Raw genomic sequence first — 23,301 nt, 5'->3', positions numbered from 1 at the left:
ATATACACGTCTGTGTTTAAAAAGTAAATAAATGAGGTTAGATCAGAGTGAGGAAACGAGCCTGGATGCGTTTTGTTTTCGGAACTGTGACATGCCTGCGGTTCTTCCGTCGAACTTTGATGTGCAGTGATTTAAGGGATTACAAGTGATTTCTCAAAGCTTTTGGCAGTAGTTGTGAGCTTTTATTTATTTATTTATCTATCTACGTGTGTTCCATGCAGTGGCAGCAGCTCGTGCAGTAATTGGCCCCGGGCGAGCCCCTTTCTTCTGCACCCTTTAACCTTTTAGGGTTTTCATGCTTCTCGTGCTTGTCTCAATCGCCGTTACGTTAATGCAAAAAAAAAAAAATGTATTAATTAAATTAAAACTGCTTTTTTTTTGTTGTTGTTTTCACAAATCAATCAATGTTTTTATGAATCTTAAATTAGATTTTTAACCCCTTGCAGATTATTGTTGCGACAGTCTCCTCAAACTGCAAGACTGCATAGTTGCATAAGATTCACGCCTGTTAATGTAATTTCAACACACTGATTATCATGCTGCCATGTGAGAGTTTTACACAATTATGTGAAAGTTAAACTTAATCAAAACGAAATATGTAAATCTTTCTATTTTATGCACTATTTTCACATTAATCTACTTAATTTAGAATCTGTTTTATTGAAAAATTACATTATTTAGTTTCCTATAAAACTTAATAATTTCAGGCATTAAGAGAAAAACATATTAAGTAGTGTAGAATTACGCAAACCGGTATTTTAGATTTCAATGACAAAGTGGACATGTTACAGAAATGCATAACTAAAGAATATAAATAAAAATAAAATGGTAAAGTGATCATGGTGAATCAAAAGTCCATTTCAGTGTGTTAATGCTGCCCCCTGACAGAGTGGCACCCTGGGTACTGAGCCATGTCAAAAATGCCCCTGGCTGTTTGATGATTTATCTCTCCGTCAGGAGATGAAGGAGGACAGCATTTGAACCTAATGTAGTATTTGCCACTAGTTTATTTAAATAAAAGCAGTTTGTGCTCCTTATTTTCTCTGCAGCGGCAGAGAGAGCGACGCTCCTGTCAAAGTCAGAGTCGGCTCCAGCAAGGACAACACTTTTATCCATGTCTTCGTAACAAAACACAAATTCCCTCTCTAAGGACCTTTTAACCCTCTTTCCCTTGCCCATGCTCAATTAGGTTTGGTTTTATTATTTATTTACTGTATATTTAAAGGCAACTTAACACTGGGAAGTGTAATAAAATGTACAGTTGGGGGGATTAGGAGCAGCTCTTTAATCTCACGCTCCTGATAATGCTGCACAGGCTGATTGATTAGTTTTTCAGGAAGCTTATGTCAGAAAAACCTAATCCGTCTTTGGATTGTGCCAGCCTTGTAAGGTTTTCCGCGCTGCCACTTTATCATGGTGGCGAATTACAGAGCTGCTGGGCTGTGATAAGGTCCTCGTCTCTTTTACAGACCCCACCGCCCAACCCTTTTGCACACTTGCACTACACACAGCCCCCCTTCCTCCCCCTGGACAATAAAAAAAAATGTGTTTATATTCTTCACATCCCTGCTCTGCCTGGTCTTCACATCAACCTCTCCCAGGATTTGCCTTGTAAGAAAGAGAGCGGGGAGGGGGAAAAATGAGAAGAACTTAAGTCTTCAAAAAGCCACCAGAGAAATTGGGTGGAGAGAGAGAAAAAATGTGAGCGAAAACGAGGCAAGGCGAGGCCAGTGAAAATTTCTGTGGAAGTGATTAAAACATGGATTTGACGGAGTTGAAGAGGGCATGTATGCATGCGCAGCCTTCCAGGAATCATTTCGGAGCTTACATGGTGCTGATGTGTATCTGTGCACATATTGGGGTCACAATCTTTCCAGCCAGAAGGCTTGACTTGATAATCCCTCATAAACAATACCCGTCTGTGGCATTTGCCGTCCTCGGCCCGCATGTTGCTCATCACCTCTGTGAGGGAAAAGGTTGTCGTTTGGGAAGCTTAAATCCCTCAAATGCAGCCCGCAGCCACAACAGGTTGCGCTTTTACTGTATGGATCCCTGCAAGCTGTTCCTTTCTCCATCCTCATTTACAACCAGCGCGGCGATGAATCCTCGCTAAAGGTCTCCGAATGAAGAGACAGAAGCTCTGAATGATTGATCGCTGTGACACAATTGCCCTTTGCGCTGACAAAAACGCTAATCTGGAAACTGGAAGGCCCATTAAAGACTTGAGCCAAACAGTTATTAAGACAATGATTATTTTTGTAGCTGCTGCTCTTTTGATGAGAGCCGTCTGGGGATTATTGTGTCATTTATCGTTATCGTTAAAAAAAAAGAAAACCTGTATTCTGATGAATAATTGTGTCATTTATCGTTATCGTAAAAAAAAAAGAAAACCTGTATTCTGATGAATAATTAGTCTTCTTGATCTCTAACTAGGGATGTTTGCAAGCTCTGATTGAATGAAATGGTTCACTGCTGTATAAATATAACATGATATAATATAACTGGAAAGCTTTATTGTTAGAGCAGTGTTTGATTTTACGAGGCTCTGACTAAAAGTCCTGTCATGAATTTTAATTTATTTTATCACCATCACAATAAAAGTCACAAAATACCCTGGCAAAAATTTTAAGGCGTGTCGTTGACCCCTATTCGGGATGAACTGAAATGCAGATGATTCTTTGTTTGAGCCATATATGAGCTGGTGTTCCTGGTGCAGGAAACATTATGTTAAATGTGTTGTTGAGATTTGTGATCTAGGTCCAAAGCTATGAATTTTTATAGCCGTTGTGCAGCCTCGGGCAAGTTAAACCGGGAGCTTCTGCTACCTTATGGCTCCGTCATTACAGCTCTGCAATATCAAAAACAGGCAGGATGTTCTGATGTGGAACTACTGCTGTTTAACAGACTGTTGACTGAGTTTTTAGTTTTTATTTTTTCAGCCGGGCTGCAACAAAATACAATTTTCATTTTACTCATTTACATTGTATACCTTTATCATTTATGTGACCCAAACAAAGTAGTGCATAATTTGAAAGGGGAAGAAAAATAAAAGATTTTCCTTTTTTTCTTTCCAAATAAAAATCTAAAAAGGTGGCATCCTTTTTAGATGCCAGACTAACTTCTAAATGCAATTAACTGCATTTAGAAGTTAGGCTGAAAAAAAAAAGCATCCCCTTTGCAGTTTGCTATGAACAGTATCTAGTCAGATAACAACTTTCTGGTAGATACATTGTGCAATGCATTGTAGAAAATTAACACCATGAACATGCCATCCCTACCATGAAATTATGGTGGTGGCGGCATCATTCTGTGGGGGTGTTTTTCTTCAGCAGACAGTGAAGCTGGTTGGAACAGATTAAATAAATGCATTGCAATTCTAACAGGACAGCAACATAAAGTAAAACCTACATTAGAAGGATTTAGATCAAAGCACATGTCTTAGAATGACCTAGTCAAAGCCCAGAGCAAAAACCAAAAGAAAAGCATTGGTAAAAATTCACAGATGAGCTCCATCGAGTCTCAACTTGAACAGTTTTGTTAAGAAGAATTTCTGTCAGAAGATTTCTAAATATGGTGGAAACATAAAGGTTTGCAGCTGAAATCCAAGTGAAAGTTGCATCTACAAGGTAAACAGAGCACTTTTTAGATTTGGATTTGTAAAAAATATTGCACAATTTCCTTCCACTTCACAATTATGCAATAGTTTGTTTTGGTCTATCACTTAAATTTTAAGAAAACATAGACGGTTTAGAACGATCAAAATTTTCAGTGGATATGAATCATTTAGCAAGGCTCATAATGTGAAATCATATCAAGGACTGACATAAAAACAGAGTATGATGTACTTAGATTTAAAAGATTATCTAAAACAAAACTAAAGTCAAGATAAACACAAGACTAAGAAAACAAGATATTATAAAAGTACTAACCTGTTCAGGCCTAGCAAACCTGCATCTGGGTTCACATATTTTCTTTCTTTAAGTTATTGTTTTGCCTGAAAGATAAAAAAAAGTAAAATCAGTTAGCTTTTTTATTGTTAGTGACGATGTATTTCAGTCTGGGTTCCTTTAAATGAAAATATGTGCTTCCTGATCGTCAGCATAATAGAACAGCCTGCCCTGCTATGATTTCTGCGGTGGCTTGCTTTAAAACCATTTTGCTCATCAGAAGAAAGTTGTATGAAACTATGAAAGCTTAGGAGATTAGTAGTTTTCTGAATTTCATAAAAATTTATAGAAATTTGACTCCAATCTCTTCCAGAACTTATCTGTTAGATGTTTTAACTCGGCCCCAAATAGTTACAGAATAGAGGTGTGGAAAAAAAGTGTGGAAAGTTGGAATCTGGACCAGTTTTGTCAAAATCCATTCTTTCATTTATAACCGTTCTCTCACTTATTGTGACTCAAACAAGCAAACGGTTTCTCCTTTTTACTGTCTGACGTGTAGTTTTTAATTACCACCCGCTTCAGTCCTGTAGCAGGCAATCACACCACATGTCAGAGCTCAGGAAAATGATTGACCTCTTTAATTAAAAAGTGCATGGCTTCCCTGTAAAAAGGCAAGGTGTGACAGCTTCAGAATAAGTACAATAAATCTCCCCCTCTGATTATTCCCACTTTTGCATTTCCTGCTGCCGCTAAGCTTTTGAGGCCTTTCTTTTTGCGGCTTGTCATTTTCAGCCCTAACAAAGCCCTGTCAGCTTCCCAGTGTCTTTGTGTATTTCTTGTGATGTACCTGTCTTCAGAGCGTCTCGGAGAGAAAGGAGGCAGCGTCTTGCCAGCTCCTGTTTCTTCTTCAAAGGGAGCTGTTTTCTGTGAAATCAGACGCGGCGCAGTCAGCTTTGAGAATGGAAACATTTGCTCTGTCAAATTTAGCGGATGTTACGTTCGAGCAAATCAAGCAAAACGGCCCCCTATTTTTTTTTTCTCTCTTTCTTTTTTTCTTTCATTAAAAACTGTTATCATTTTCGGCACAGTTTTGAAAGGAGCGAAAACGATAAACGGTAGTTGTCACAGAAACACGAATAAGAAACGCTCAGACGGCTGAAATCTGAAAACCAAAGAAGTAACAAACAATAAAAACACACTTCCTCCTCTCGTATTAACTACAAAGATTTACAAGTGCCTTTACTATTGTTGCAAGGTGTTAAAACTGGTCAAGAGATAATTACACCGAGTCCTAAATGCTTTGCGGTATTATCCCCTTCAATCCCTGCTATCAGGAATCCAGGGGTGTGCGGCAGGTGTCAGGAGCCTACACACAGAGTTTAGTGCTCTGACCATGTAAGGGGATTATGAAAGTGATGATGCACTGAAAGGTAACGGCTGCCTGAAAGTGAAGTGTCGAGGGCTTTGCAACTGTCGCATGTGACAAGTGCCGAGATAACGGCGAGTATCCAGATTACCTGGAGGCTCTCTTCTCAGACGCGCCGCTCACCGACTCCTCCTCTCCTGCCAGGATCTTCGTTAACACTTCCCCAACATCCGACAGCGTCGCCACATTTAAATTTCCAACACTGAGCAACGCTGGGTAACATCTCATTTTCACCCCCAGGGCCTTTCGCAGTTAATTCACAAATGGACGTGAAGCAGAATATCTTAAAAGTGTGTTATAATTAAAATTGTAGTCAGTTGTCATTAAGCTGGATTACTTACATCATCAGCATAGGTATGGTTTTTTTTAAATAGCATAGTTGTGAATGCCTGTAAAAAGTTTTGATTTAAATTAGTTTTGTAGAAATGTATTTACGATCTAGATGCAGTGACAAATTTGCTGAAATCTTGACAAATATTGCATTGCAAAATTAATAAATATACATTTATTGTGCAGATCAAAAGTAAAACTAAAAGTGACTAGGCACTAAAACATCATAGTGCACACATAAACACATGGCTTCACGTAACAATGCACATTGCATTTTCTCAAATGCTTACATCAAAATCATCAGAAATATTAGAATAAAGACTAGAATTAGTCAGGATCCCAGATATCATTAAAGGCAACTCTAAGCAAATGGGATAATTATTCAGTGTTTTCATTATTTTTTTTAAGTTCCCAGAGGTTTATTCTGGAAACCTATAATATGCTTTTATGGAGCATAAAATAAATGGTGCTTCTCCACGTTCGGTTCTGATTTTGCAGATTCAGAGCAAACTAGAACCAGAACACCTGCATGGTCTGGAAGTTTGATACAACAACAACAGGTCCTCAATATATTTCAGCGCTAACCCATTCAGTGCTTTATAAACTGATATAAATTTTTTCTGAGACCCTGGAAGCCAGTTTTAAGACTTTGGAACTGGTTTGATGTGCTTCATCATCGGCTGTTCTGATAAGCCAATAATACACATTTCTGCATGGTTATGTTTTGATTTCCTCCAGTTTTACTGTGAAAAATCCTCTAGTTACATAAGGGAGTTTCCTTTGGTTGTATTGAGAACTCTTTCCAGCCATTTTAAACAGCATTTTGTGTGACAACTTCTTTGTCAACCAAACAGGAAGACGAATGTGATTTAAAACCGCACACCTGCAGAGATTCAGCATGTAAGAGCTTGATTTGGACCAAAGAAAAGTTTTCCCTAATGTAGCTGTTATTCGGTTCTGAAAGTTTGAAAAGTCCAACTTAGTTCTGAAGATCAAATACATTATTTTTCCTACCTTTCGTTAAAGTGTAGATTAAAACTTAGAACTAGGCCATAAAATCACTTTCCTTGGGGCAAAGGTGTCCAAAGTCAAGCCTCAAGGGTCAGTGCCTGCATGTTTGAGTTCTTTCCCTTGTTCTACACACCTGAATCAAATCATGGTTCATTTGCAGATCTTTGTAGAACTTTGACATGCAGAGAAGATACTTGGATCATTCGAATCAGATGAGTTGGAGCAGAGAGACGCCGGCCCTCTGGGAATGGAGCTGGACGTTAGAGAGCCGGAAAAATACATTTCTTTATTCATTAGATTACCAATTTAATTTCAAGGCTTGAAAATGTTACCCTTTTAATAATTATTGCATAGGTTATTTAGTCAGTTAATTAGCATTGTTTATCTTTGTTTGGTGGCAGCGAATGTTTCATTTTCTTAAATAATCATTAATGAGGATTGATTGTTTAATTAAAAATAGATGTAATTTCTGATTATATTAGTGATTAGCTCTCATCAATCTTTCAAGTTCAAGTGCTAAATAATCTTTGCATTTGCTCTACATAGACTCTCCTGATACAAACACAGAAGTTTCCCTAATTCTTCTGTTAGTGTATCATGAAAATCCCTCAGTCGAAAGTTAAAGAATTAATTCTTTAGATTGATTTTTAAGGATTCAATAATATCGGCTGGTTTACAACAATAATAGAATTTGACAAAGTTAATATCACTACAACACCATTACGGTAGTGAAATTACCGTCTCTTCCTTCTCGTTTAGAATATTTTAATATTTTGACTGCAACGTAACATCTGTACAACAAAATGACAGAATTTCATTACAGTTTTGAAATTGTGTTTGCATTTGCCAGCAGTTTCAAAACTCATTTTCTGCAACATCAATAAACTCATATCAGCTGTGCTTTCTCACCCTTTCTGTTTCCCGAGAGCCGGTTGACACACACACACACACACACACACACACACGCACACCTTCACTGCAGCGCCCCCTCCCTGTCTCTTCTCACTCGCTCACTCATTTGGTGCCGTTTTATTTATGTCACCTGTCTCTTTCACTCCAGCTAAACATCAGTTAGTTACGGTGTGGGGAATATGATGAAAGCACTGACAACAGAAGCAGTTTTAGTTCTTAGCACCTGGTGTTAGAAAGTTTCCTTGAACAATTTTTCTATTAGAATTAGAATTTAGACATTATGTGAATTTACTAGCACAACTGAACAAATCTGATCTCAAGTCTCGGCATCTTGCAAGTGTGTTTTAGCTCCTTCATTTTCAAATTTACATTTAATCTGACCAAAGCAGTCTCAAAACACATATTTTAATTTACTGAATATAACTGCATTCATGCTGCAGCATCAGATGCATTGTAAAGATGATGCTTGAGCATTATTTACCGAGTAATGAGTATCTTTGTTTACTGCGGAAGCCCAAGATGCATACAAATTAATGTGACAGGGTCACAAAGAAGCAAAAAACACCTGCTGTACTGTTAAGCTCTTTATTATTGAACAGTGGTGAGAGTTTCCACAAGCCTATGCATGCAGCGTATTCAGAGAAACTGTGAGCAATTTGTTGCGTTTAGTGCATCGCTTCTTGAAGGGAGTGGCTCTCTAATGATACAGAATGCTTCAGTATGAAGTCGACACCCATTGGAGCAGTCAAGTTTGTCAATGTCCAAATGAGATGAGGCTTGGCATCGTTTGAGTCAGACTGCTCTGACGCAGAAGAAAAATACTGAATTCTGTGATTGAGCTAGAGCAGAGCTGCACTGACACTGTAAACATGACTAATGACTCACGTTTTAAGATTTATGGTAGCCAGAGGAGGGTTAAGTTACATGCTGTAATTTATGCTAATCACAGAACAGCCTTGAGTGACAACAGGAGGGCACAAAAAGCCCTCTGCAGAAAATGCTGCTTGAATACACTTTTTGACACCAGAATAACTCAGCCGGAGCGTACGTACTTTTTAAATTTAAAACTTGAGAACAAAATAAGCATACAGAAGGCCTCGATAAAGAATGTGAACCTGACAACCTTTTCAGAAGAGAGTGAGATCAATAACTCTGGAAGATACAGAAACAGAATTTTGCTCAGGCCTGCTTGCTCATGTTGATGGTTGACTCAATTTTTAAAGGGCGCATATTGTCATTTTTTACAACTTTTCCTTTCTGTTGTGTTCAGACATGCAGCTCTCGACACTTATATTCGAGAAATAAGTAAAAGAAAAAAACATAAAGTCAGCACACGGCAGGAGGGAACAATGCTGAACGTGTAACGTAGTCGACGACTTTATGTGCAGAAAATCAGACTTGGGGACGGATGCATAACACAACGGTTTCCAAAGAAAAACTTAGTGGTTTCAAAGTCTTCATATTCGATGTGTACACTTGAACAAATGATTTGATGGGCAACTTACCCAGAGATTTCATGGTACTTTGTGGAAGCAAGAGGGGGAAACACAGGAAAACAATAACTATGGCCTACTGTTACATTTTTTAGGATATGATAATGTTGATATGGTCGTGTGTTTCAATATTAGACACACTTGGCTTCATAGCCCTTTTTGTGCCCTTAAATAACAGGAAAAGCAATGGAAAGACCATTTTGTAGTTTACTTCTGTTTTATAGTCCTGAGATATTTTTTTATTGTGGCTCTAAAATGCAATAATGTTTACACTTTTAAACACCATCTGTAAAACAGCTTAAGATAGGTGACATGTCAAAATAATCCATTTTTAAAGGACATTGTTAACCCTTACTTTCTGAAAAACAAACTACAATAATAAAGCCTCCAGTCTCTAGTTTTATATTTTATGCATTGTCTTTTCCAGGATGTACTGGTGAAAACCAACGTTTAAGTCTCAGTGAAGAAAAGAATAAGGAATTTCAATAAAGTTGGCATTAGGTGCAAAATTCATTTAAATGTTGATTAAGGTTGAGAAGGAGGTGTAAGAATAGAAAGGTGAGGCATGATCTGCTGTGTTTCAGGTGTTAGGAGAGGTGGCACTCTTTACAAAAACGAGTCTTCAAGAGATTGTTGAAGGTGGAGTGAGGCGTAGCTGCTCAGAAAGGAACATGTAGCGTCACTGGGAACCACAAATAAAGCCAGTCTGGACTGCCTGGTGTGTACAGTCCATTTTTATTCCTGAGACAAACACTTTGGTTGAAAAGGAGCATATGACTGAATACAAAAAGTAGGGTGCTCTAATAAGGCACTATTTGAATTACAGGTACCTATTAGCAGTGGATGTTTTGCCTTTTAAGGGCTTTGTACTTTTGGTTTGGGGCTATTTCTCAAACCCCAGATGAGCTGCTAGGTTCTGGATGATGTTCTTAATAGTTTTGTGTGTCTAAATTTACTTGGACACAAAATCTCCACAATCAAGCAAAACCATATGTGCAGTTATTTTTTTTAAGTCAACATACACATCATTTTTCTTTCTACTTTATTTTTGATCACATCACTGTTTTGTATTAAATTATACCCCTCTCATCTACATTTACAACACGTTACATGGTAGTTGTCATAGAGCTGGCTTATTAAGGCCCTAAGCAGAATGGATTATATTTTATATGTGTAATATATTTTTATATTGTCCGTTCTTTGTCACTTTTGCATGCTGCATTTAACACAACTATTTTTACAGTTACAAATTAATGACTTAAAGTGACAGTATGACAAAATATGTTCTGAGAGTAGTACTGTGAAGACCTGATGAACCAGCACCCACCAGAAGGATTGTAAAGGGCTGTTGGAAACCCAGTCTGCTTGACTGAAACTGTGAAGTCGTTAAAGTCCCGACAGCATACAGATGCTCCTGTTCTGACCAGCATTGATAGTCTGATCTAGAGCTGAAACGATTCCTCGAGTGATTCGAGTACCTCGATTATTAAAATTCCTTGAGGAAAATTGACCTGCCTCGAAGCTTCGTTAATTTATGTTTTATCATTTAGCGCACCGTGTTTCAGCCGGAACATTATTTGCGTTGCGCGGAGCTCTGACTTCCGCCTCTGAGTTGTTGACGGAAACTACGTGTTAGCAGCATAACATCCAATCTTCAAGTTCGGCCCGCGGGGATTTTACTGATTGGTGATAATTCCGGGTTTTCATCGTTTTTGTGGGACCAATAAACATCCTTAAAATGACCGGCGCGATGCCGGGAGTTCGGCAGCCTTTCTGCTCCGGAGCTGCTGGTTGAACGGCGGGAAGAAGCTGAGGAGGATTCATACAGGTGAGCGGAGAGACTGAACACGGCGGGCGGCTGAGGGTTGATGCTTACAGGGTAAGAGCAGCTTTACCGACGAACCGCACAGTAAACTTATATCATCCCGGTCTGAACAAACGGGAGGCGGAACATGGCTGGTAGATGAGTTTCTGAACGGAGGAGCCGTAAATATCCCGTATTGCTCCCCCGGTCTACAAAAAAGTAACTGGTAGGGAAGCTCAAATGTGGAAAAAATAGACTGATGTTGATATCCGATAGTAACACTGGTGTTATGGAAKATTTACCAATATTTTATTTCATAATTGTTTTTATCCGATTACTCGATTAATCGTAAGAAAAATCTATAGATTACTCGATTACTAAAATAATCATTTACAACAGCCCTAGTCTGATCTGTGCAAACGTGTCAGGGCAGAAGTCCAAATAAATATCACTGCAATGGTTTATTTTATATTAGTGTGTCCAAAGTATAACATATGTTATTCTGAACATTTATCACACTTATCTCATGCTCAATGTCCAGTTGAAATTAGTATACCCAGTACATATTGTTTAACTTTACATCCAAACACGACAGTTTTGGATGTACAGTTAAATGCTTTCTCATTCTCATTATTATGGCTAGACATGCAGGGGGGATGTTATGAGATTGATTTATTGATTTACCATGTAATAAAAATATGTTCCTACTTAAAACCCTCCTGTTGTCCTCCTGTATGTGTTTTCAGTGTACAGGGAAAACACATACAAATCTCGGTCATTTTGACCCGAGGACAACAGGAGGGTTAATAAACTTTATGGAAACACCACTTTTGTCTTATACTTCAAATATTTAGGTTATAAAATATAACATTTGCCCTTTCAATACCAAGTCTTAATGTAATTTATAAACTATTAAGGTTTTACTAATATGTACATAACATTTCTAAAACTGTCCTAATTGATTTCATTTTTCTTTTGGGTCAGCAGGGAACCTAAACAGCCATAAAATCTGGCAGTACCTAAGGCTAAAGCTGATATTTTACACAAGTTAGACACAGATCAGATGTAAACAAATCAAGTCTGATTTAACATTACAATATTGATCTCAAATTGATCGCATATCAGTACGAATTAGGATGTATAGGTTGAGTGAAGACACTAAGCTCAGAGGTCAGGTGGTAATGGCCTGACGGATCATACTGGGGGGCAGCAGATATGGTGCATGCTCACGCACTCGCCGACGGTAGCCGTCTGTGATTGGTAAGGCGCCCCCCGGTGTGGATTTGCTGCTGCGCTCCACCACAGTGCTGAAGCACCTGCCATGTATTTCCCCGGCCGGCCTCTGATTAAAAGTGATGGCTCTGGAGCGTGAGGCTGTTCCAGCGATCAGAGCGCCAATCTATTCTTCGGCGGGGTGGAGGCTCTTTGCTCAGTGCTCCCAAAGCGCCTCAGGGGCCTCCTCTGCTGGAACCAGCTCTGGATGTGAATCATTACAAATTATATGCCCCGTAACATCAGGAAGAAGATGGCACGGGAAGGTCTGTGGGCAGGTGGGAGATTGTGGTGGTTTTAATGTCAGCTGAGCCGTTTGTCATGTCGGCTGCTTGAAAAGCAAGATGCTGCAGTCAATCTGTGGCCTGATGCTAACAGCACCGTCCTGAGCAGCTGACAGGTGTTGTGTTTGGGTGGTGTTGGAAAGGGTATTACCACAGGCGATGGTGAAGGTGGTGCAGTTTTACCGAAGTGTCCAGATTTTTACAACGCAGAAACACATCAAGTTAATGAAGCTTTGGACACAGAAAATTAGCAGAGAAATGAATTGCACTACCTAAGTGAGGTCAATTTGCACAGATCAATCCATGAAGAACAGCGGGGAGCATGATTGGGACTACTGTGCTTGCACTGATGAGCAGGTTAATTGCCCATTTTGTTTATTGTGAGAAATTCCTGAAACCAATTTCCCCTAGACACGTATCCCCCGCCTTATGTGCGGGGGGGAAAAAAAATCCAGTATGAAAAATTCTAACTGATTATTTTTGTTACAGAGGCAGCATCTTAATTAAACAAAAACAGTTTCTTGCATACCAATCACAGGCCAGACTGATAAACTGGGCCACACATTTTCGTGGCTGCCATCACAAGCAGCACCACCGCTTCTCCCATAGCCGTGGGCCTACACCCGTCACAGCCAAGCGCAATGCAGCCAGTTTCTTGTTGCAAATACACATTAATGGCATCTTTTCACATGATGCAGAGGCCAGATGTCACTGGCCTCTTAATAACTTTCTAGAGGCTAGTTCTGGTCGCTGTGGCAATTACCTTTATGTCAGGGCTCTAAAAGATATGTCTACCCACGGGACAAACAGGCAGCCAGCTCCTTAATGCTTATTACAGACAAACGTCAGAGCTGATTCATCCCGACTCGCTGTGCGGATCTTTGGTGCTCAGGCAACTGTGTGAATTTTAGTGCTCAAGTCTCTAAATCAAACGTGAACAGAACAGCTTTCAAATTTAACAAAACAAATCAAAAGCGAGCACAAAACAGCTGTCGAATTGATCAAAAACACATTCTGCATTTGCTTTTTTTATTCAGTAAGAAACGCCTTACTAACGCAGAAAATGCAGCAGAAATGTTTAAAGGTGATATGCACTCTCTAAGCATTTAATATGATACACATTTCATAGAATTATGTTAGGATTTATGCAGCCTTGTCCATTTTTGTTCAGTGCAAACAGTGAGAGAACTTTAAAAGACTGTGTATAAGCATTATCTTGAAGATATTCTAAAAGCAAAGCTGCATTAACAAAGTCTTGTTCAGCTGAGGATGCACTTCTGACCAACATGAAATAATTTTAAATAGACCTACTACAATAAGTGCTTGTGAAGATGAAAGCCTGTAGATGCAACTGGAATTGAGCAATAAACGTGTATTTTTCTTCATCCAATACAATAAGAGAGTCCCTGGCTTTGAAAGTCGTCTTTGAATGTAAAGGAAGATTTTTTTTCACCTTTCAGATATGCATGTGTACAAATGCTCCACATTTTTTCCTGTTTCTGTTCTTGTTTCCTCTAGATGCCACTTTCTCTGAAAGTTAAAGAAATAGCATTTTGTAAATTAATAAATCCAAATTGGCTATCGGGTTGTTAATGTGCATTTTCATCTTTTGGTTAAAGTCCATTAATGAACTTTCTGTTTTTGGTTTACCTATTGAAGACTGAAGCCCTGGTACTTTTCAGCATAGCTCATCAGTGGTTAATTTCGTATTACCATAAATGCACAATAATTGCAACTAACTTATGAAATGTACCAAGCCTATCTCAAGCATTTTCTTATTAAAATGTCACACTGTTTATAAAATAAAATTTGTAAATACTGAGAAGCTGTGAATCAGATACCAGCTTCGGTCTCATTAGCATATGAAAATCTCTTCTTATACTACTTCTATAGTTCAGACCACTGAGGGATGCCCACTTCCCACTGACTGTGCAAATTAGCTATAGAAAACAAATTTGGTTCGTAACACCAAGAAAACCGTTTTTTTTCTCCCATCTCCCTTTTAACATTCAGGAAGTTTTTTGTTAAAAGAAACTGAATTCATAATTATTTAAAGACCTAGCAGTGCCTATAAAACCAAGGTAACTGAGTTTCTTTATTTATTATTCTTTCTTAAGTTGTTCAGAGTTTCTAGAAATGCTTAATTAACAGACCCTGACCTACTCTCTCCCGGTGGTATAAATATAACGTGACACAGAGGCCCATTTCCCATTTCTCATAGCCACGGGCCATGAGGCTGTACAAGGACTCGTGCTTTTGCTGCACACCACACTCACTCAGTGGGGAGATTAAGATTGAGATGAAACAATTTCCTAAGCTCACAGTTAGGAAACTGCTCCAAACCAAGTCTCCATAGCAACCAGTATCTTCATGCCAAATGTTTGTATGGGAGGGATACAAGAAGGCCTTTTCTGTCCTAATATCATGAACTTAAACATATGTTTGCTAAACCTAGCTGAGACTTCATTTGGGACTTTGGTCCAATACCGGCTGATCAGAAAGAAGTAGGTGAATAGGCATGACAATTTATTACAATTCACACAGAGCATTAAAATCCATCCAAATGATTGGATTGCAGTTACTCACTGCACATACAAAGTCACATCACAAAGTGGGCTGTCAGCTCAGTAATCAGTGGATCCACTGATGTTTTTGTAGCATCGTAAACAGTCAGTCATTACTTTGTTAGACATCAGCATTGCTGACATTTGTCTGAGTCAATTCTTTTTTTTAAGTACCTCAAAAACAACAAGTAAACAGCAACAAAGGGTGAAATTAACTTACACACACTTAGTCCTTATGCACAGTATTTACTTTTTTTTAATATATATATTTTCTTTCACTGATTGCAGATCTAGCAAATAAAATCTCAATTCTCAGTTTTCAGTCTATAATTAGTTTTTTAAGCAAGAGTCTGAGCCAAGTTTGCCATAGTCAGGTCATATCAGTGGGTGTCAAACTAATGCAAATACAATTGTTTTAGTCAACCTCTGACTGCGAGGATAATAAAACTGACCTCAATACATCCCTACAACATTCACAACTGTAGTTAGTGCTACCTGGACACGATAAAATTAGTCAGAATTCATCTTAATCTTAGTATAAGCTGAAGTCCCCATGCAGCTGAACTCCTGCCCCGCAATTGTTGTGATGACACGCTGAAGGGGGAGTGTGAAAAAGGGAGGAGGTTCTTAAAGAGACAGACCCTAACTTCATAGGTGTTCCAGAGTCGGGGTGCTGCCATTAAAAAAGCTCGGTCACCCCAGTGCTTTAGCCTTGATCTTGGAACATCTAATAAAAGTTCATCTTATGGCCTGAGAGATTTCCAAGCAACTTAAAAATTCAGATAAATGAAATGAGGCATGGCTTTAAAAACAATCAATAAAACTTTAAAACCAATTTTAAATGGACAGGAAGCCAATGGAAACAGGATCAAACAAATGGTCTTGCGACTGGAGGTGTTGGTTAAAAGACTGGCAGTTGCGTTGTGGACACATTGAAGTCGTCCCAGGGAAGACTGAGGGACACCAATACAAAGTCCATTACAGTAATCAAGTCCAGAGCTAATAAATGTGTGAATGGCCAAGTCGATTTAAAAAGGATTCAAGTTTGGTCAGTAGACGCAGATAGTAAAAGCTGGATTTCACCACAGAGTCAATTTGTTTATTAAAGTTACTTAATGTTGCCATAAAATGGCCTCATGTGACTAGAGAAAACAGGACAATAAAACAGATATAAATATTATCTTAAAGCTCTTGATTTTTCTACATTATATTTTAAGTTTGTGTACAGTTTTGACAGGGATGAGTGCATCTGATGAATCTGTTGTTTTTTTTAACAGAGAATTAACGTGCGTGCCACCTGATGCTAAATATTACCTTGAAATGTTTGCTAAGGATTCACAATGCGTTTGTGGCTCCGGTGCAACATTGAATGCAAAAGAGAAAACCTTTGCTGGTATGCATGTTTCCTTGTGTTTCCGTTAGACGTACAGGGAAAGAAAGAAACCAAACCACAGAGACAGATATCCACCACCTCTTTGCCTCGTACTGCTGAAATGAAGTCTGCAGTTATTATCATAATAATGTCTTGTTTCAAGTCGCCCTGAAATGCCTCTAGCACGCCTGCACCGATTAAGAAATCTTAATTAAGCTTTTGTAGATTCTCCTTCATCAGACCTTGCCTCGCGTTTTTTTTTTTTTTTTAACAAACACTCGTATTCTTTTCGTCAGACACTCTCACCTAAATGAACAAGGTGTTAGCAGAGAAAGTGAGAGAGGAAGAGAAAGCAAAGCCTGTGTTTTCGGCAGACGCTTTCAAGTTTCCCGTGCTTCATCTCTCCCGAGGCATTTAAGTATTAGATATCCCTGCGCTGATCCGCTTGTTGTCACAGCAATTTCCCCAGTTGCTCATCATACTTAAAACTCCTCTCTCATTTCCATTATAATTATCCAAGACAAAGCTCACCTGAGATTCACAACGAAAGACAATTTAGTTTCACCTCTGGAGCAGCGCAGCATGACGCTTACTGCGTAATGGATAAAACAGTTTGACGTTGTTGGCGAAAACGAGAGTCACCGCTCCGCTTTGTTTGCAGGGGTGAGGAAAGGTTCCCGTTGGGAGTACACAGATTTCACGTCCGAGCGTTAGTGTTATTTTGGTGTCGTTAGAGTCCAATCAAATTAACAACAGAGCTCACTTGAGGTATTACTGAAAGAGGAGCATCCGCTGGGAATATTGCCACTGGTGGCTGGTCGATTAAACGGCTGTGGCTGTCGTGAACTACGCAGAGGAACATTATTACAGAGTTGCCTCATTCATCCGTGTTTACAGGGAGCGACTGTCTTAATTAAGCATTGTGCAGGCTGATGGATTGGCCAGTCTCACTGTCTGTAGCAGACGTATTGATTTCACATTCCATACCCAAATAGCCAAGTCGTTTCCCCCCCCTTTAGGCGTTAAGGTGTCACCGCAGCCTGGGACATTAGGAGCATTTAAAAGAAGCTGTAATTATAAAACATGCGGCCCTATTACGTGTCAGATGGAGAGGTTTGTAATGTGACTGCGACAAAACAAATTGAACCAGACGACCTACTTTGTTAGCTTTGTACACATGTGTTTCAGTTAGGCTTACAGCAAAATTATAATTAGTCTGGGAGTAGTGCACAGCGTCTTCAGTGAGGATTCAAACAGCCGCTGCCGTGTGCTCTCAACATCTGCTTCTCTCAGTGATCCCTACAACAGGGCCTGGGGAGAGAGAGCACTACTAATTACTAATAAAACTAGCTAAGCCTATTGCTGTGAATTACTGCAGCTTTATCTGAAGTGGACCAGAAATCACTCCCGAAGCAAGAACAGGGTTGGAGATATGCGAGGAGGGATCGCAGTTCATTGCAGTGTCTGGATTAGCGCAATGCTTGGTGTATGTTGTGATGCCGCTACAAAGGAGTGTTTTAGTGTCGGACATTAGTGCGAGATTCAAAATTCTGGCTGACTTGAATCATCTTGAAACATCTTGACTCAAAGGCTCAGGATGTAAAGCATATTTATACAGACATACTGTCGGACTTTTTTGAGAAAATTCAACACACGAGTGAATTCCGGTCCCCTGAAACAAATAGGCAAATTATAAAACAAATTAAAATGAATGGTTCCCACTATTATGTGAATATAATTGGACTCCCTACAGTGGCTTGAGTTTTTGCTATATGTACATTTTTTTAATATCAGGTTTAAAAATACTGTACTTTTTGTACAGTGTACAAAAGACATTGCATTTTGGGGGAAAATGTGATAAAATGCACTTTTTAGTGAGGAAAATGTCCCGCATCCCATATTCATTCTCACAATTGAAGCATATTCACAAGAGCTGCAAACATGTCTCCTCATCCGAGCTGCTTCATCTCAGAAGCACACCACAAGACGCAACAGGAAATGTCCAAAAATCCTTAAATATCATGAAACTACATCCCTGTACAAACAAAAAAATATTTTATACCTTCAACTTTTAGGCAAGGTGTGCAAGGAGAAAATCTTTGCTCCCCAGGACAAACATTGAGGCCAGACTAAAGTTTGCCAGAAAGAAAGTAGACAAACACCAAGACTTCTGGGATAATGTTCTTTTTACAAATGAGTTGAAAACTGACCAGAAGAGACCCTTAGGGCACCCGAGTGTCAGGGAAAAAATGAAGCTGAAGCAGAACTGGATCCTTCAACATGAGAATGACCAAAATCATACTGTTAAATTCACAACAGATTGGCTTAAATAAAAAAAGTGAAAGCCCTTAAATAGCCAAAGCAAAGCTTAGACCTTGATCTCATTGAAATGTTGAACATTTGACAACCGAAAGTGACGAGTCTGGCAACTAGTGACAAGTCAGACTAATGTCAGAGACTGGTAAATGGCTATAAATAATGACATATTACTGAGGTTTAACCTACAGTCACGGCTCTTCTGCTTATACTGATCAGTTTGGGTTAAAGATATAAGTTGTAATCCCCTCAAAGAAAGTCAGGGGTCGCCATGCAGTACTAAGATTTGTATCCAATATAGGATGCAAAAAAAAAAAAATCTTTGTTTCAGCACATTAAAACTGTAACATTTAATGAGAAACTGATTCTGGATTATTTGGGTAGATTGTTTGGTTATTGCTTCCTCTAAATCTGTAACAAACTCTTGTGAAGTTATGCTTAGAAGTGGTTTTTATCTCACTTAAAATTGTTTTCCTCTCTACCTCTTTTTTCGTGTTGTGTAAAGGTCGCATGCAGGAAAGTGCATGGAGGCGCCACAGAACTCATCGAGTGGAGGGACAGTGATAACGAACAGAAGATTTCTCCCACGGGGGTGAGACCACGGATTCTCAACCCCCTGCGTTTGTTTGCCAAGGGCTCCCCCGAGCTCAAGAGCAACATGAGGGAAATGACATATTTACAGAACATGGAGGACTTTTGGGACTGGTTATCTAACCAGACAGATGTTCAGGGTGCACAGGCCAGAACTAAACGCAGACCCATCGTGAAGACTGGCAAGTTCAAAAAGATGTTTGGGTGGGGGGACTTCCACTCGAACATCAAGACGGTCAAGCTCAACCTACTGATCACAGGAAAGATCGTGGACCACGGAAACGGCACGTTTAGCGTTTACTTCCGCCACAACTCCACCGGAATGGGGAACGTCTCCGTGAGCCTGGTGCCGCCTTCCAAAGTCGTGGAGTTCGAGATCGCCCAGCAGTCGACACTGGAGACCAAAGACACCAAGTCGTTCAACTGTCGCATTGAATACGAGAAGACGGACCGCAACAAGAAGACCGCCCTGTGCGGCTTTGACCCGTCCAAGGTGTGCTATCAGGAGCACACACAGAGCCACGTGTCATGGCTGTGCTCAAAACCCTTCAAAGTCATATGCATCTACATTGCCTTTTATAGTGTGGACTATAAACTGGTGCAGAAGGTATGCCCTGACTACAACTACCACAGCGACACACCTTACTCCTCCACAGGATGACCTAGCTCTTAGCGTGCAGCAGCCTTTGGTTTCATCTCCAACCGATGTAAATGTCAAAGTCTAAAGTCTCTGTCCACAAAACAACCCTGAACACCTGAGTCTGCTGAAAGAAAGTCAACTCGATCAGGGCAAACACACTTCAAATATTTGGATAAAACCTCTGTAAATATAGCAGTTGTATCCAGAAAAGAAAAGAAAAAAACACAGACAGTTTGGTCTTTTGAGACTTGGTTTTAGGGGTTTGACAAAGTAAAAGGCAGCGCTAGCTCCCAATCCTGCGTAAATCCTCATCACAACAGCACATGTTGGCTGATGTAATTAGTGTGTTGTCCAGATGTTTTCTTTAAGGCTAGACCATGGGCAAAATGTTGCACCAATTAAAAGTGCAAACCTGGAATCTGGCAGTGCTGGAGCCAAAAACCGTGTCACCTAATTGAAATAGTCATTATTTAACATATGACAAGATTTTGATTCATCTTTAAAAAAAATTATCTAAAAAAACAGTTATTTAAAAAGGCATACAATAATGAAATGTTTATGTAAGGATACTGTATTACAAAAACAGAGAATGGACAAAAAGTTTGCCTTTGAACTAGAGCGGATATCCATTTGTGCATTTGGAAAACTCAAAAAGGATAGTCCTATTTCAAAACGATTCAATAAGTGTCTCGAAGATTTGAGTAATTATTAATATTTAGGAACATCTTTTGCTAAATTTCTTATATATGTATTAAATATGATCAAAATGACTTCAGTGTACACATGACAAAATACACAGATCGATTTACAGATTTCTGGAGGTTTGTAATACATATAATGCACTGCAAACATTCTCATACTGCTTGACGTTTTCCACATTCAGCAGCCTTGGATCAATTCCTTCTAGAACCTTCTTTCAATGCAGCACCAGCTGCAGGTTTTTTGGAGTGTCTACTAGCTTTGCAAATCTAGAATTGTTTTTTCTGTGCTTAGAATGTGCTTAGAGCATTTCTGGACCTTGACTGAGGATTTCTAACATGAATATGCTGTGATCCACGTCATTTGACTCTAGATCTGGTTATATGTTTATTTCACTTGTCCTTCTAGAAGGTGAACCTCCACCCAAGGCCTCATGTTTTTTTCAGCATTGCCCAATATTCATCTCCAGCCATCTTCCCGTCAACTCTGAGCCGCTTCCCCACAGCATGGCGTTGCCACCACCTTGTTTAATAGTGTTATTTAGGTTTCTGTCAAGATGACATTTTGCATGTAGATCACAGCATATTTTTTGTTGTATAACCCTAAAGAGCTTCTGTCAAACTGTGCATGGAACCTCTTAAGGTTTTATTTCAAAAACGGCTTTCTTCTAATTGCTCCTCCATAAAGGCCAAATTTGTTAAACTAATAATAATAAATCCTTTTCCTTTATGTGGTTAACCTTAAAGGGGCAGGAATGGGCTTGTGGTCGTCAATCCATCACACAAAGACACAGAGATAAATAAGTCAAGCAACCCTGCATGCACACATTCACTTCTGAGGGCAGTTTAGAGCAAACAAATAACCTTATATGCATAGTTTTAGACTGCAGGAGGAACCCAGAGTATCCATGCAAAACCCACACACAGCTGCACCAGCGTTCAGCCGAATGCTAATACTAATAGTTTTAATGCTTTTAACATATTCTCGCTCCTGAGCTGTGGATCTCTGAAACCAGTTGCTATGTTACCACTGGTCTGTCCTAAGTTTATGTAGCATCTGAAGCAAATTGGTTGTGCTGGATTTTTTTTTAGGGGTATTGGAGTAAAGGAGACCAAATATAGATGCAGACAGTACTTTTCAGAATTCTTTCTAAAAACAAAATACAGTTTCTTTCCTACGTTAGTTACGCACTGCTTTTTTAAGATGCTACTTCACTCAAAGTCTCTATAAAATACACAAATAATGTGAGAAAATGTGGAAAACTCCAAGGGGTATAAATACTTTTGCCAGGCACTATTATGCATTTCAGGTCTCCTGTGTTGATTGCCGCAATTATCCCAAGGCATGTGTGTGCTAAACCGGTCTGAAATCCAACATCTGTGTTTGCAGGATGCACTTTGAGGCAGCAGCCTGCCGAGCGAGCCATGCAGTGGATTAATGTGTCAGGAGAGGAGAGGAGGGGGACGCAATAATTGCAGGACAGGTGGATTTAGTGAGTCTGGCAGACAATTATCAGCACTTTGTCATGGTCCTGCTACCAGCCCTGACATTACCTGTCTTTAATAGGCTTTAATTAGCCTGGGAATTTCTATTCACCAAGAGGAGAGACTGAAAAAAGAAGGAAAATGGGCAGAAGTTGTAAAAAAAAAAAAAAAAAAAAACTTGTCTCTGACTTCAAGAAGTGGGAATGTATTTGAAAAAATAAATAAAGAAAGAAAATCTGGCTTTTTCCCAAATGTACAGCAAGCCTAAGCTGGCAGACTTAAAGTGGAAAAGAAGCAGTTTAGCAGTACATGGTGTAATGTGCTTTGACATTGCAATCACCCAGACAGTTTTAAAAGGTTTCGTTGAAAAGCACCATCACACGGAAAGCCGTAGATTGCATTGCTTGCACACATGCCGGGTTTTAGGTTAGGGCATGTGCCACAGATGACACTGCAATTATTTCAGTCGATGCTACTTCATGGTCCCATCATCTGTAAATGATCCTGTCACCTTGTTGGTGAGGTGAGGTGTATGATAAACCAGAGTCAATCTAGAGTGAAATGATATTTTTAGTTTTACTCCTCGTGTCGATGCTGTGTACCATTTGTAACTACAACCAGACGTGTTTAATTATGGCTTCAAAGTAAATGATGTCAGTTTATTTCTGTTGTTTTCCTTAGGGATATTTCACAATGTGTACCCCTCCTCATTTCTGGTGTTTTATCATGATTACCATGTACATAAATGTTTAAATTATTGCCAACTGTTACATATTGCTTTATTTCCCCATTTCTGTGTTTTACATTGTTCCCGTTTTGATTACCTGCTCGGGTAAACTTGCATAAAAATCTCTCCTGTAAAATAGGGTAAAAACAAATGTCAGTGTGTAGTGTGATTGCACATGTTCATTTTCACAGGAAGTTCATTTTGTTAACATTTAATGGTTGACGATCACTTGAAATCTTTATGGCATTAAACCTTCTAAGAAATTGGCTCCCCAGCATCTTGTCACACTGAGTCTGCCCCGGTCTGTTGGTGCTCAGAGTTGTCTCGTTTCATTCCTGAAAGGCCTTCTCAACAGGATAAACACACCATTTTTAAGAGGTACATTTCGGTGTAGCTTTTTAATGGGCAATAAATCTGTGTCCACAGGCGTGGATGATACCAGAGGTACACCTCAGGGAGCACATCCATTTTGCTGTGGCCATCAGGGAC

The 23,301-nt window shown here is 39.3% G+C and overlaps 1 protein-coding gene across 1 annotated transcript in view; it reads left to right on the top strand.

Moving 5' to 3' along the window:
• Positions 1–23,087, top strand: part of nxph2a (neurexophilin 2a) — a 26,203-nt gene extending 3,116 nt beyond the window's left edge. Inside the window, exon 3 of the mRNA XM_008403017.2 lies at positions 19,177–23,087. Coding sequence (XP_008401239.1) covers positions 19,177–19,923 — 747 coding nt within the window. The 3' untranslated portion in view covers positions 19,924–23,087. The remainder of the gene's footprint in view (positions 1–19,176) is intronic.
• The last annotated feature ends 214 nt before the right edge of the window (positions 23,088–23,301 follow it).

The sequence above is a fragment of the Poecilia reticulata genome, linkage group LG2 (genome assembly GCF_000633615.1).
Source record: "Poecilia reticulata strain Guanapo linkage group LG2, Guppy_female_1.0+MT, whole genome shotgun sequence".
In the NCBI taxonomy this organism is placed as follows: Eukaryota; Metazoa; Chordata; class Actinopteri; order Cyprinodontiformes; family Poeciliidae; genus Poecilia; species Poecilia reticulata.
The sequence above is the reverse complement of the archived record's forward strand: the minus strand, read 5'-3'. Positions and strand labels throughout refer to the sequence as shown.